Source organism: Atta cephalotes (genome assembly GCF_000143395.1).
Source record: "Atta cephalotes unplaced genomic scaffold scaffold00004, whole genome shotgun sequence".
Taxonomy (NCBI): domain Eukaryota; kingdom Metazoa; phylum Arthropoda; class Insecta; order Hymenoptera; family Formicidae; genus Atta; species Atta cephalotes.
The window spans coordinates 1,800,548-1,815,524 of NW_012130068.1; the positions used below are offsets into that span (position 1 = coordinate 1,800,548).

General features: G+C 34.4%; 2 protein-coding genes across 2 annotated transcripts in view; one reads left to right on the plus strand and one right to left on the minus strand.

Annotated features, from left to right (window-relative positions):
- The window catches only part of LOC105626122 (coiled-coil domain-containing protein 170), an 18,206-nt gene extending 6,686 nt beyond the window's left edge, over positions 1-11,520 (minus strand). The window contains exons 1-10 of the mRNA XM_012207434.1: positions 11,416-11,520; positions 2,782-2,877; positions 2,591-2,722; positions 2,231-2,419; positions 1,782-2,051; positions 1,459-1,603; positions 1,229-1,401; positions 809-1,009; positions 351-494; positions 66-235 (exon numbers count right to left, since the gene is read on the minus strand). Of these exons, the coding sequence (XP_012062824.1) occupies positions 66-235; positions 351-494; positions 809-1,009; positions 1,229-1,401; positions 1,459-1,603; positions 1,782-2,051; positions 2,231-2,419; positions 2,591-2,722; positions 2,782-2,877; positions 11,416-11,520 (1,625 nt within the window). The remainder of the gene's footprint in view (positions 1-65; positions 236-350; positions 495-808; positions 1,010-1,228; positions 1,402-1,458; positions 1,604-1,781; positions 2,052-2,230; positions 2,420-2,590; positions 2,723-2,781; positions 2,878-11,415) is intronic.
- A 2,097-nt stretch (positions 11,521-13,617) lies between these two features.
- The window catches only part of LOC105626123 (probable ATP-dependent RNA helicase DDX28), a 2,401-nt gene continuing 1,041 nt past the window's right edge, over positions 13,618-14,977 (plus strand). Inside the window, exons 1-4 of the mRNA XM_012207435.1 lie at positions 13,618-13,689; positions 13,764-13,973; positions 14,063-14,410; positions 14,495-14,752. Coding sequence (XP_012062825.1) covers positions 13,618-13,689; positions 13,764-13,973; positions 14,063-14,410; positions 14,495-14,752 — 888 coding nt within the window. The remainder of the gene's footprint in view (positions 13,690-13,763; positions 13,974-14,062; positions 14,411-14,494; positions 14,753-14,977) is intronic.

Sequence of the window (14,977 nt, forward strand, 5' to 3'; positions counted from 1 at the left end):
ACGCCTCCTCTCTCTCTCTCTCTCTCTCTCTCTCTTTCTCTCTCTCTATGTTAAGGATACTTCACGATGAAGGAATGAAATGAATGTCTACGAAGAGGATGCCTGAAAATTCTATGAAGTTTATCTCTAAAGCGCTTTGCTTGCGCCAAGGGCTTACTTCTTTGAGACAGGGAAGCTCGTGGAATGATCGCTCGCGTCGAATCCTCGGTAAGATCGTGTAGCTGGAGTACAAATACTGTGACGTGTGGTAAGTACACACGATTTGCACGATAAAGAAACACAAAACAAAGAAGAAAATGTTAGCAACGTGACAGCGGCATAAAAAAAATGTAATATCGATCGCCCTTCACCTTGTCGACTAGTTTGTCGGTCTCCAATCTGGCTAATTGCTCAGCTCGTACCAACAATGACTCAGTTTGAAGATCGAGTCCGATCTCCTGAGAAATCTCATCCATTTGCATCGCCTTACCCAATCGATCCAGAAAGGTCATGAACTGATGAACAAATTTATAACAAGATTAGCTTTAAAATGCTTCAAAGAATAAACAATCTGTTAGCTTAGAAATAAATATTTTTCAGAAGTTTATGAGTAGAAATTTATGACTAAAAAATCAAATTAGAAATTTCTGAAATATTGTTTCAATTATTGAAACTACTTTCTTAAATAAAGATTTATTATATTATTTCATTCAAAGAGACGAGAATAGTTAACTATATAGTGTCTTTAAATCCTCGTTATTTCCTTCTATAGGTACTATGTGTCAAGATTGCTTTAACATTTCCAAGAGATAGAAGCATTTGAAATTACCGTCTGCTTGTCTCTGCGTAAAGACTCTCTGGAGAGATCGCTGCTCGTAAGTTCAGATTCGAGTTTGTGTATTTTAGCTTCTTGAGCTGCGCGTTCCTCCTCTAAACTGCGTACCTTCATCATTGTGGATTCGACCAGTTCACTCTGTCGATTCGTTGACTCTGTCGCCGTGTTCACTTTTTCTCGAAGACTTTGTATTTTCTAGAAAGAGAAAAGGAGCACAATATAGCGAATTTCGAATATTATATAAAACCGAACATTTCAATATATGAAGTTCCTTAATATGAAGTTTCGATACAATTCTTAATAATTAAACAACATTTAAATAAAACAAAATAAAGTTCTTAAAATTTAAAAAATCTTGATCTTTTGCAAGCAAAAGTATAAAGTTACACGCGTTCTATTTTTTTGAATAACTACCAGTAATTGATCCTTATTGTCAGCTAGAATTTCTCGAATGCGATCTTTGATCGCATTTTCGTGGGACTCGACGAATCGACTTGGTGTACTGATAAGAATCGCAACCGATTCTAGAAGGTGACGGAATTCATTTTGTACACGTTGCGTCTTCTCTTCGCGAACTTTCAGATCCTCTGCAAGAACGATATAGGTTATCAATTAAGATACAAGACTGAATCAATGTAATTTACCTCGTAATTGACAGATCAACGCCTCTTGATTGGATATATTCCCAGTCGCGCTGGTTAAGCTCCTATTCGCATTGACGAGTTTGTCTCTCAGATCATTCATGTCCTTCTCAGCGACCCTATATTGCATTTCCAGACATTCCTTTTCCTAGAATAATGGAAATTAATCAATATTTGATAATTTAATGGATTTTAATTGCTTGAAATAATTAAAATAATGCTGCATTCACAATTTCTGTAGTAATTTTCTGTACGTTTGTATAATTAAATTTACGAATAAGAGGTTCTTTCAAAATTAATCATAAATCAAATCTTAACCATCATACCTGGCGCAAACGATCTATGTCGACTAACTGAACTGACACTTGTCTCTGTAATTGCTCCTTTTCCGTAATAGAACGATCAAGAGCGTCCCTGCAGGTTCTAAAATCTACTTCGACGCCCGTCAACTGCGTCTCGACATTTGTGCTCTTTGTTCGCAAACGATTCACTTCTTGCACGAGTTCCTCGGCTTTATGAATCACCATCTCCGGACTGTGATGCACCGTCTCGCAGTACTCAACGTTCAATGCGTGTGCCAACCTTCGCACGAAATCCTATGAAAACAGATAGTAGAAATCTTATGAAAACAGATATAAGATATCTGAAAAGATAGAGGATGTACCGAAAAAACAGTTTGAATACAGAGAGGAAAAATTGATACGATTTTTCTATGAGAAATAAATGGAGATGTCGACAGCTTGTCGAGAGGAATGCATTTTGAAACAAATGGCACCTGCAGATTTAGACGTGCCCGTTCCTTCAATTGAATTTCCTCGGATATATTGAGCTCCAATTGTCGCATTTTTTTGTCGTACTCTCGGACCTTTTCCTCGTGATACTTCACGTCACGTTGCAGACCCTGTATCGTGATCTCATTTCTGCCCTGGGACGCATAGAGGTTTCTTTCCCTCTCTTCCAATTCCTGAAATCGTTATTGGATTCTACAAGATATATATGATCTGTCGACTGCAGATTCCGCGAGTTTCGTTATCTTTTTTAACGAAAGATAGCTGAGATGGAAGAAACGAATTATCTTGAAGCTCATTAACGCAAGAACCCTTTAATCGTCTGCTTGTTAGGGAAGAAAATTAACCTGAATGCGTTTCTTGAGACTGGAGATGACGGCATTCTGCCTGGCTGCTTGCTCGCGAAGCTGATCCGCCTCTACTTGTAACTCCACAACCCGCTGGTCCCGCGATCTCACGATGCTTTTCATTTCCTGTAGCTAAATGAGGACCGAATTGATTACTAACGATTATCGAAGCGGTGAAACGATAGGTTTACCTCAGACATAAGCCTGTCCCGTTTATATTCAAGAGCCGCCAGCTCGCTCCTCAAAGTGGTCATTAAATCGTGAGTCATAGCGTCATCTGGGTCCATCTAAAACCAGGTATTCAATTAATCATTATCAAAAACTCCGATATGGATATATATTTTATACTTTATATTTTATCGCTCTTTTCAACATATCACGAATGATTTTTATATAAAGAAATCAAATGCTAATTTGAATTATAAATGAAATTGAGAATATCATGATAGTCATTAAATTACATTTCTATTCGTGTCTGAATCTACATTAAACGATTAAATAATCTTGCTTGCAAAAATGCGAGTCGGCCAGTGATTGCATTTACTTATTTATTATGTTTATTGCGATTCCATTTATGAATTTCTTAGTATGATTACATTTTATACTCGGAATAATAATTATTTTAAATTATCGTATACCGTACAATGTATACTGTAATTGTTGAATTTTATCACAAGCAAGGAGATTTCATCGTAAAGAGTTATTTTATTTCTCGAAGCTCCCTGCGAGATGGAGGGCTTAATGGCAAAACGCTCGTTTAAACGGGAATAGATTAACGACGGTCTCCGCGGCATGGCTTCTGAAGTTCTGACCTTTCTCTCGTTCGGAGAGACTGCAGGATTCGCAAGTACCGGTACTGATGACGTCTCTACCAGCGGCTCGTAATAATACCCATTTAAGCTTCCACGCGTGTACGAAGGAAACTGTACAAGATAACATATTCCTCGTTGCTATTATGTTACGTCTACCTGTTTGGAAAATTGCCGGAGAATATCGGCCGCAGTATGGGTAAGTTACAGCTTGTTGGTAGCTATTTTTAGAATGGTATTTCGAATCATCTATTTTAAAATTCTTGGCTCGAATTAGAAAACTTTCACGCTAGTTACTTTGAGACGATATAATATTCTAAGAATAAATTTCATTATTGATATGATATTAAGTGTAATATCTTCGATTGAAAATAGTTCTGATTTGACTTTGATTTTTTTTTAATATAAAAACTGATCATCATCCACGTTGCCCTGAAAAGTTATGCTTTAATCTTACATTAAATTTATAAATAATTGCAGAATGATTAAATCATCATTAGTTAAGAAGGACGCATGTCATTCAAAATGAGACGGATGAATCATATTATAATTATTAAGAGCACAACGATACAGTTAAATATTTATCGACAATATTGGCGCCAATTATTGCCATCCTAATTAAATATTTATCGACGATAACTGATCTCCATTCATGCGGAGTCGATTGCTTTTATTTCTTTTTGATGCTGATTTATATTCGACGCGATTAATTACTTTTTAACAAATCCGGCTCATTACGGGATCTACAACGGAATTAAATATATTCTGTCGAATCACTCATGTGATCTAAAATTAAAACCAAGTACACGCGTCCAAACTCGTTTCGCCGTTAATTACAATCGTAAGCGGATTTAAAGCTTAACGTGTAAGTCTTTTTATATTCGTTGTTTTTTTACCCATTTCTCTCGATCTTATCCGCGAATTTGCAAATGCGAGTGTACTGTAATATAACTTCGTGATAACTATCTCAATTCGTTCAAATGCAAATGAAAGGTAGAAACAGAATCATCGTGGAATAAACACAGTGCAAAGTTTTGTAAATGGAAGCATTTTCATGCATACGAAATTCACTAATTACGTATTCGCTCTATTACTGGTGCATCTATAATACTTGAAGCTGATTGAATTGTATGTATTATACATTGAAAAAGCATATTTTACATGATAATCCGAATCTTCACGCAGTGAATTAAAAGAAATTTAAAAAGCAAATTAATTTAATAATCTTATAATCTTATGATATTATTTAATGTAATAATAATAATATTATATATATTATGAAATATATTATAATAGTATGCAGTAATATTATATAAAATGTTAGTATTTTCAATAATTTTATAAAATTGTTTCTACGTAGAGCATGTTTCGCCAATTATTCCCGTCGTCAAATCGATCTCGTCGTAACTCGCTCCACGTAACAAGGCTCGTTCAAAAACATGATCAACTCTACCTCGTGTTGCCCGCCGGATCCATATCGCAGATTCCCGCAGGAATTTCCGCTACACGATCGTGCGCGACAGCGCTTCGTATTCCCCGAAGCACCCCGTGCTCTTGATCCAGATAGTACTCAACGGAGTTCGCACTCGAAGTCCGAATCGTGGCTAACGTTTCCGACTGCGCGAAGAGAAGAGAGAGAACGAGGGCGCATCGTAGGTAAGCCTCTACCATCGCCAATTTCCAAGGCAATTGGATGCGCGCGGCACAGACAGTTACAATGGTAAAGTTTCGTCTGCCTACGACAGTGGATTACGTGACCCGAATCCACCGATGCCGCCACTATCATCCTGGAACGAGCAACCTCACGACCCTCGTCGCCCTTCGCGACCTCGTCCAGGTATTTGTATCTGCACGCGAAAATCTATGCTCGCGAAATCTACGTCAGCTGCCAGAGCAAGAATGTTACCCTGGAACTCGGCACAATGGAATACGCTTCCCGAATTTACGTCAGCGTTTCTACAATGATACTTCTCGATGGTATCGCCATTGATTCCACATCGTAAACCTGAATGACTACTTTGACTAATGCGGATATAAAGATACGAAAAGACATATACTCTATAAAACTTTTAGAGCGAAAGCTCACTTTAAAAAGTGAAATCTCGCTCTTAAAGATTGAAAATTGAGTCATTCTTTTTTAAGACTAGCTTCATTTCCTTGTGAGATTCCAGGATTTAAAGGATTTAGAGAGAATATAATACGAATAGTTAAATTCATAATTTTCAATTCCATTAGACACAATTTCAGTTATTTTTTATCATTTCTATAGGTCGTCACTGCTCCTATCTAATATATGTTAATTTGACTAACTTAACTCAAGAAAATAGAATATTGAATTTAGTTTACTAAGTGCATAATTAATATAGACGATGTTTACTTTGAACTAACTAACAAAAATGGATTTACATTTTGACATAGATGGAAGTTAAAAATAACAAAATGTTATTTAACTCAAGATATTGAGTTATCATTGTTCATTTGATATTTAACTCCTACTTTCTTTTTAACGACTCCTCACTGATTAAATAAAGCTTTCAATATCACTTGTATATCAGTGATGACGTCAAAAGGAAAATCCTTCTCGCACAAATATTGCATTCGTTCAGGGGATGAATTATAACGTCTATCGCGCTCCGTTTAGACGAAGGGGATATTTAATTCAACGCGCTTTATTTTCCTGGGAATCAAATTGAAAAAATCTGGATCCTACATTCGCCACGATCAATTATCTCGCGATTTAATTACGCGACAGGTCATCGACCAGGAAATACGCGAATCGTTATCGTTATCTGCATGACCCGAAAATAGTTTCGTTGCGTGGGTGGGAGATAGTACGGTTTTGACGGGGCGCATATTCCCGCAACCCTCGGAATACCGTGAATTTCCATGGTGTGGTTAAGTCCAACGATATTGAATACCTATTATTCCACCGTTCATAAATATCCCAATGGTCTCGGGACAGTCGGGATCCGTGCGGGAAAACGATCAGCGTGCGAGCCCGACCTATTTACCAGCGGTATTTACCTCAAAGCGCGCATGGGATTACAGCGAATCCCGCTCGCTGGTAGATACACCGTGCACGTACTAGTAGAAAAAAAAAAATTGTAAATTTGCCACCAGGGAGATGGTTTTCTGCAGTGTCATTTCGCGAGTAACGCGCGAACTCATGATTTCGCGCAACCGTAATAACATCGCAGTAAAATCACAATGAGAGTACGTGAGCGTGTTGAGAAATACAATACTGGTAATATAATTTAGATCTCCGCTAAAAACTGACGATATCTCGTGTGTGTCTTATAATTTTGCAGTCCATTAAAAGCTAAAGGATCGATTAAAATAAAAAAATGAATGTACGCGCCTGCAACATTTTTTATAATGTAAATGGATGTGTAATTGCACTGAAAAAAAGAGTCTGATAGTAACTATCAAGTATTGTAAAATAATTTTATTTAATCGATTGTTCGATTGATGTATTATATATAAAAAATTTTTTAATATATATAGTATAACTGAAGCAATGTTATTTTTGTGAATTTAAGTCGAAGGATTTTTTTAATAGTTAAAATTCAATATTGCATATACGATATTTTAGAAAATTGCGGCCGGATGGTATCTATTTTTAACGCAATATACTAACGTGTTCGATCAGCATGATATTGCAATAGCGATGATATATTAATATATGTATATGTCGGACAGTTCGAATTTTGCTGTAAAGCGTGCACATGTAAGCAGAATTTGCAGCATAAACACAGTGCATGATTATGCTTACTCGGTTTTTGCATTTCGCCAATGAAGGTTTATCAGCATTTTTCTTTTTACTAAAATGCATAAGTGAACTTCCTTTGCTGAAGTTTCATATGAAAAACAATGTATTGCATGTATTATATAAACAGATAAAATTCCCCAGATAGTATTATAGCATTTAGCATTACAATGAAAACGTGGATTCCTATATTTTTAATTGCATTACGCAAAACAATTTAATTATATTATTTAATTATTTAGGTTTTTCTCCATTTTTTTCTTGTACAACTACATATTTTAAACATTACGACATACATTACATCGAATTTGGGAGAGATAGCAACAAGAAAGGATTTATTACTGATACTCATAAGCCGGAATCTCCATGTAATTAAAGTTACAATATCAGTATGTTAATGTGATAGCAAATATAGAATATCGCATTGATCCATTCTTTCACGTGATTGTAGAAGGGAAATGCATCAGAAATAATCAGTTATCAATACTTAAACGATCAATGAATACATTTGTATCTTTAATTATACAGAATAAATAGAATTTTTATATGCATATCACATTTACAGGTAATTTAAAAAGAGTGATGTACGCAATTAACATAAAGAAAATATCAGAATATTAACAGTTCCCTCAAGAAGAAACGAGAATAATTTACATTCATATTTTTATGTATCTAATTAATGAATCATTTAGCAAATTATTATATTTTATTATTAACATTTCATTTCATTAAATTATTACGTACATACACATTTTTGTAATTAAATTATAGCGAAATGGCATAATATTATTAACAATAACATATGCACAAAAAGCGTTTGCAGTTTTTATTGAGAAAGAAAGAGCAAAAATAAGTAAAGTAAAATGTTTTTAATTTTTCAATCTCGTCATTGGTCATAAATAAAATACTAGAGCAAGCTAAGATAAATTTCCAAAATCCACAGAATCAAAAATGTCCCCGAAAGGAAAGCACGTATTCTCAAAAATCAAAGAGCCTGATCGACCTAGAAAGAAATTTGAGATGAATTAAAAATATCGGGACATCGATAAAACTGGATTTAATGAATCCTGCGAAATCCTTCCTCCAATCACGCGCCGGAATAAGACATATCAGTCCCTTCTATCAGCCATGCCTAATAACGTAAGATCGACTTCGAAAGCACGCGACAGCGCGAGTGGTCGACAGCTGGAGTAGCAGTGACAGGTGAAATCGATTCGATGCAACGCTATGGCAACGCGACCCTTGTTCACGCGCGAGTCGATACGCGCTTGCGATTCGCGCGTGTTGAGCAAGAGACTGAAAGGGACCGAAAGGGAGCGCTAATGACGAACGTGACGGAATCCCACGTGCAATTCAATGTGCGAATTGTGTAATTAAATAACGGCGCAATCGTTGGGAGATACATTTTCGAGCGAACGAAGAATATCATGAATTCCCGATTCTCAACTAGAAATAATAATAATACAAAATTCGACTGATGAGAAATAAATTTAATTAGAATAAATCTAAGTAAGAGAAATCCTATTTTAAAGCGAATCTTGGTGCTTAAATATTGAATACGTGTATATATTACTATTCCAATTCTGTTTATGATTGCGTTTTAAGATTGAAAATATTTTAGCACACAATTTGCAGGATTGAATATGTATGTAAATTTACACTACGAAATATTTAAGCAAGATCCACTTTAACTGGAAATAGAATTTTCCTTACATAATTAGAAATATTAAATACGCATTATTAGCATGTGTCGTTATGATAGTAACAGAGTTTGTATCACATGAAATAAATAATTAAAAAATATTGGACATCACTCTCTGTGCATTTCTTTATTTTTAATTCACTGATGAAATTTAATGAATAATCTGTAATTATTGCAACCTTTACAGGTGCTTCGCACATATATTCTTTGTAATTTCTGCACTAGAGTAATTTTAAAAGCTGGATGCATTAGAGAGGAAGAAGAAAGCGTATTTGGGCAACAGAAATTTACATAATCTAAATCCTATTTTTTTTTACCCAGCATTAAAACGACAAAAAACAACGCATTTCCCACATTTTTTTAGAATATAGAAGTGTCACGAGCTAAAACCTCCCAGATAAGCAAGAAATGCTGCGAGCTTTTTGTCGCCAGACACGTTTATATTGCTCAAATCTGAGTCCTCAAATCTGGTACGTAAACTCTCCGATTATGAATGTCTAAAATTTTTCAAGTAAGAATTTGCATATCATTCAGTATTTCCAAAAACTATAGTATGTTTTTCAAAAATGTTCAAATTTAATATCTATGTAATTTAATAATAAAAACTGAATTTAATAAATAATTCAATAATTTGTACGCCCACACATGAATAGTATTATCACTATAATAAGTAAATCTTTATAATAAATAATAGGAGAAATTTAAATTTCTTCGTAGCCCGAGACATGACCAATCAATCAAAAATTATTTAAACGATATCCAAATTCTTATTTGAGGAATTCTATATGCTTCGCCGAAAGCTGATCAGATGATCGAACTCAAAGTGACGAAAGTGAATCAATCAAATAATTATAATTGATTGTATGATCAATAATCGTATGTTTCCGCTATCGATTTGTTGCCCTTCGATAGACACGCCGTGTACATACATATAGGCATGTATACAATGAGAGGCTTTGTGGCGAGCGATACGGGATGTGCACGTGACCACACGTGCGATTAGCATGTGAATACGTATGTGCATGTGGATGTACGTGATGCAATGGCAGAGGGACGATAAGCCATTGATGCAGTTCACGGTATAGCGCATCTACAAACTCGTTCGAGCTTGCGACATTCTGTGTACCTACGAGGTATATTTCGCAATAAGAGATAGCAACTTGTTACACATATTGAAGTACGTGCTCAAGTTATTATACACATAAAAGGATATCAGCATGATCTCAATCATGGCCTTAATTATATAAGTAAGTTTCAGCGTAATAAGCCTAATTGTAAATATAAGCCTTAATTATACATCATTACTTGCATTGCTATCTATCATTGGCGCAGCATTCATGTAATTACAAAGTTTGTTATGGCGGAGCAAGGAATGCGAGGATTCCATTCCCTTTAGTATTTCAGAGATTTACAGTTCAGACACAATGAAAGGAATAAGGAATAGAACGATAGATTTAGAACCTATTAGAAAGTGCTGTGCATTGATACACGGTCTCTGATAAATTGAAGTCAATGGGAAATTTTTGCAATAACGTGAATCCAGATGATAGTGAACGCTAAAGTCATGATATCCTTTTCCTCATTAGTTGTTAAAAAAAAACCTGATCTTAGCTTATTGCAAAAATTCCCTGTTATCCTTTATTTCTTCTATTATCCAAGAAAAAGTGAAAAAAAATCAAAATAACTTTATTTTTATTCTTAATGTCGATAAACAGTCAAATTTTGTAACTAAGACATCATTTTTTTTACTTGCATGACATCAAAATAAAGTTTTGACTTTCTCTTGACTTTCTCTTGATGTGTTCCTTGGGATGTGTTTACACTCTAATTTTGCAATTTCCAGCGGACATTGCTGATTCTCCACGCGCAACCCTCAAGCCCTAGACACAATATGAGATAATAGCAATAAGAATAGCGATAGGAATAGCATAGAAATAAGCGATATATAATTGTCGCTTTTCGTTGCACAAAGTCACGAAAGAAATAAAATGCCAATCAATCTAATCTCGTATATAGACCGTAATATATTCTTCCATCTATTTCAAGATTATAGCATATATAGCAGAATGAAAAATCTGAACGCTGATTGGTAGACTATAAGGCGATAGAATTCCAACTCGTTGGAAATTTATCGCTATTGCTTTATTCTATGTTTCTATATGCATTGATATATATATATATATTGATATATATTGTATTTCTCTGTTCCTATCGCTATCGCTATTGCTATCGCTATTTCTATCGCTGTTGCTTCGCATTATATTTAGAGCTTTATTATTGTATTACTGTCGCATGCGCGCAGAGAGCAATGTTTAGCCAGTTCTACATTAGTTGCAAGTCGATCGCAAGTTTGTTGCGACAACCAATATGAAACGTTGATTTCAAAATGCAAGCTTCAGATTGGCTGTTGCAACAAACTCGCAAACTAATGTAGAACCGGCTTTTCGCGACGGCGTGCATGCGTGTGCTTTCGCGAGAGTATGCGTGCAACGTGACCGTCGGATGATGTGACGGTGTGAGAAGGAGCGGCGAGGTGCCATCGATTGACCTTCCGAGGCGAGGAGATACGGAGCGTCTCGAAGATCCTTAGGTTCTCCTCGGCCGTCTCCTCCGTCTCTCGCGCTTCTTGCGTCTCGACGTCGTCGGACGCCATCCCTCTTCCGTCCTAGAATGTCTGGTGAACCGCGTGTCTCCGCGTGAATTCTGCAAGCGGAGAAAAACGAGAGAGACGCACACGGCACGACCTCACCGCGAGAACAACATCTCCAACGTACAATAACGAACAACCCTGCGTGCGACGGCGACACCGACGACGAGGCGCCTCCGCACCAAGCGGTATCGTTGAAACACCGACGTGCGTCGCGATGGCTGCCAACCGATCGAAATCGCCCATCGATCCGAAGAAAACGGCCGCGTGCCAAGCTCTTTGCGCGCGCTTCCTTCAGTGAGGGTTCATTTCATTCTTTCGACAGAAAGCGCGGTTCTTGTTACGGAGATCGTGGACTCTTTTCGATTCAAACGGAACAAGTCAAATGATATTAAAACAAATGAATAAAATGACGTAAATGATCAAAAAGTAACTTATTTATTTTAGTGATTATTTTGATATTATGAAGTTTGTTTAGAATGAAATCTTTAAAAACTTTTGCAGTTAAAATAAGATATAAATATATATTCGGACGTTGAAAAAAAGAAAGATGCTGATCTATGATAACTTGTGTTCTGCTTAGATTCACACGAATCACAAAGATTAATCCTTTTCTGAAATTTTTTTGTCCATCTCGCGCAATTTCAGAACTTCATCGCAGAAGTCTTTTTGATCTTGTAATATGTTTTCTATACGATAAATTAAAAAAAAAGCTGATTTATCTTCTTAACCATTCGTAATTTTAAAACAAATGTTGCTGATAATAATAATTCCAATTCGATTGTGATTAACAATATTTACATGACATGCGGGACATGCCATAATATATCGAGTTAATAATTGATGATAAAATAAATGGATAAATGATAATAAGACATTTATATCGAAGTGTTCCAGTTTGTAATCTCTTTAAAATCACAAAATAATCTCTTTTTTTTATTGTTTATTTCAGTTGCACATCAGAAAATATAATACGGCGCTTGCTCTTTGAAATGCAGTATTGATTAACATATTTAAAGATATATAACGAAGTTTTAAATATAAACATACAATTAAGGAGCATACAACCACAACTTAAAATCTTCTGAGAGAGAAAGTAATGTATTTCGAATTAATACATTAAATAATAAAATTTGTACTAATTTTTTATGATTTTTATTATTTAATATATTAATTCGAAATACATTACTTTCTCTCTTAGAACATCTTGAATTATGGCAGTATGCTCCTTAATTATATGTTTATCTTATTAAATCATCCTCAAAAAGTTTAAATTTTTAAAATAACTCATGTTTTTTAATATAATTTATATTTATTTATGTATTCAATAATTTGTATTAATGGTCATTTTTAATGTCAATTTATTTTTAATCATTTTATTTCATAAATTTATTAATATAAATTTATTGAAATACTATAATTACTTTTTTTTCTTAACACTGTAATTGTTTTCTGTTTTTAGAGGAAAAATTATATGTATATCTTTTATGTTAAAAATAAAGACTTATTAAAGTTGTAATCTTTTTTCCTTATTAATAATACAAATTTATTAAAAATTCTGTTTTTTTTTTTAATTTTATTTACAGGAAGATAAAAGGAGACTGAAATTGTGCAATGCATTGCATCGAAGCGAAAAGCTCAGAAATGAACAGGCTGAGCCATCTGTACGTACACGTTGACAACTCAGTTTTACCAATTTGCTATCTACATTATCAGCATTGGAAATTATATTGACTTATCAGATGAGCTGATAAAAATTGCTGTAGATTTCTGTACTAAAAGTTTCCGAAGTCTCACTGAACATTCTGCATTATCAATAACCTCATAGTTGAAATAAATCACCTTAGTGAGACTAACCTCAAAAAGAAAACTAAAACGATTATATCTAAAAACATTTTATGCACGATATTTTAGAAAGTATTTTTTTATGTGTTTCACTTTTATGTTTTATTATGAATCAATCATTTGTTAATCACATCACAATTTAAAGAAATTTTTATCACCAGCACTCAAGTTGGCAATAGCCTGATGTACCGCATGTTTACGGCGTGTTTTTGACAATGTTTGTTGTATAAACGTGAAACACAAGTTAATTGTAGAAAAATGTTTTCCAGATTTTATAATTTGTATCAAAGAACTGCATTTATCCAGTTTACTCAACTACAAAGATGCTATGTAAGTGTGACTGTTCGCCTATTATTTATTTCATTATAGGAGCAAATATATATATTATACTCTTTTGCATCCAGAGAAGAGGTTCTAAAAAGAAAAATGTCAAGCACACTGAAGCACCAAAAGATATAAAAGGAGAAGTACCGATAATCGTCTGCAGACGAAAAGAGTTCAATTTTTATGAAGGGCAAGAATATTCCAAATATAAACCGATACCATTGGCTAGCAAAGGATGGCATCATTATAAATCCAAAGGAGATTATTTCTACATATATCCTCTCACGAATGTACATATTATTAATTTATTAAGTTTCCATTATTATTCTCCAGTGTTGTTTTTATTTAATTATTTTAAAACATGCTTTGAAATTTTTAGGTAACAAAGGAAGCATATGGTGAATCATTTAAAGAAAAAGAAAAAGAAGAAGAAGAAGAAGAAGCACATGATTCATTCGAACATTTGGGCTTAAATCCACAAATAATAGATATCTTAAAAAGATATAGTATAACGAAACCTTTAAAAATACAAAAAATTGGGATACCCAAAATACTAAATGGAGCTAATACTGTCATAGCAGCAGAAACTGGTTGTGGAAAAACATTAACTTATCTTTTACCCATGATAGATGAAATTTTAAGATGGAAAGAATTAGTAGAGCATCAATACAACACTCCATTGGGATTAATTGTAACACCTTCTCGAGAATTGGCGTTTCAAATAGGAGTTTGTATCACAGACGTAAAATTAATTTTGTACATAATGTAATTTACAGAAACATTTTTATAAATCACGCGTTTTTCTCCACAGTTGGAAGCAAAAAAGATATGCCAGTATCTTGGTATTCGTACAAAAATTATTACTGGTGGAAAAACAAAGAAAATGATGTTAGATCCACCTGTGAGAGAAGTTGATATTGTTATAGCTAGTTTTGGAGTCATCAGCAAATTAACTACAACCAAGATTTATAAATTGGACATGGTTAGACATCTTGTATTGGATGAAGCAGATGCTCTATTTCATGAGACGTTTGAAGATAAGCTGCAAATATTCTTGAGAAGAGTGCCAGTATGTTTATATATTTTTTTTAATATTAAAGAAATTCTGTATATATATATATATATATATATATATATTTATTTATTAGGTGTGGAAAAGTTCGTGGCGTTTCTTTAATGCCATCTAATGGGAAAAAACGTCACGAACTTTTTCCCACACCTAATATATATGTATACGTGTGTGTGTGTGTGTGTGTGTGTGTGTGTGTGTGTGTGTGTGTGTGTGTGTGTGTGT